At 40.4% G+C, this 883-nt stretch overlaps 1 protein-coding gene across 1 annotated transcript in view; it reads right to left on the reverse strand.

Moving 5' to 3' along the window:
* The window catches only part of CKAP5 (cytoskeleton associated protein 5), a 114,725-nt gene that overhangs the window by 9,797 nt on the left and 104,045 nt on the right, over positions 1-883 (reverse strand). The window contains 1 exon segment of the mRNA XM_008592925.1: positions 124-390. Coding sequence (XP_008591147.1) covers positions 124-390 — 267 coding nt within the window.

Below are 883 nucleotides of genomic sequence, written 5' to 3' on the forward strand. Positions count from 1 at the left end.
GTTCATGATATTGGGTGGCTTACAGAGCTGTTACTAGTTTTAGCTGTTGTCTCAGGCTGGAATACCTTTGGTCTATGAGGAAGGAAAGTGTAATCAACTTATGGGCAAACCTAAAGTTACAACTGATCTAGTGATTTGCTGGTTTCTACATGCAGATAAAAGAGGCTGTTCTAGACTCTACTGCTTTAGGGTTCAGATATACCTCAGGATGTTGGTCTGGTCTGACTTCTCCAGAACCTTCACCACCAAGAGGTTCACAGAGCGGATCACCTGTTGTCCTTCCTCTAGATCTTCAATCCGAGAATCCAGCATTAATGTGATAAGGCCATGCATCAGGTCTTTCAGTACTCCAGTGGATGCCTCCCGGGCCAGGCTCTCTATCTGAAACAGCTATACAGCCTTAACTATGTTAGGGAGGTGTAAAACAACATATAGAGCAAAGAAGATAGANAACTGGTGAAATATTTACAAAGTAGCTCTTCTTTTTCACTGTTTGAGGCCAAGGATTGTTTAGAACTGACACTGGGGAATAAATTGGAGGAAGGTAAAATTGAAGAGCAATTATATTTTTTCTGGTGTGTCTTGGTTGATTTGAGCCTATGTCTTAGCTCCAACTCCTCCTTCCCCACATTTTAACAAAGTGATTGCATCTTTGAAAGAAAAGAGATCAAATAATTTCAACTTCACCTTCATAACAAGCTCTGAGAATTTGGGAGAACTGGCTGTTGCTAGCAGGCTGTCTTGGAGCAAAACAAGTAGTGCGCTGGAAAAAAACACCACCACGAAAACATTAATAAGTTTCAAAACTACATTCCAATTAAAATCAGTAAGTGAAAGGCCAAGTGTGAACATTCTCTATCCATCTAATAAACTGAGAACTCAT

Source organism: Galeopterus variegatus, unplaced genomic scaffold (genome assembly GCF_000696425.1).
Source record: "Galeopterus variegatus unplaced genomic scaffold, G_variegatus-3.0.2 Scaffold8475, whole genome shotgun sequence".
NCBI classification, from domain to species: Eukaryota; Metazoa; Chordata; class Mammalia; order Dermoptera; family Cynocephalidae; genus Galeopterus; species Galeopterus variegatus.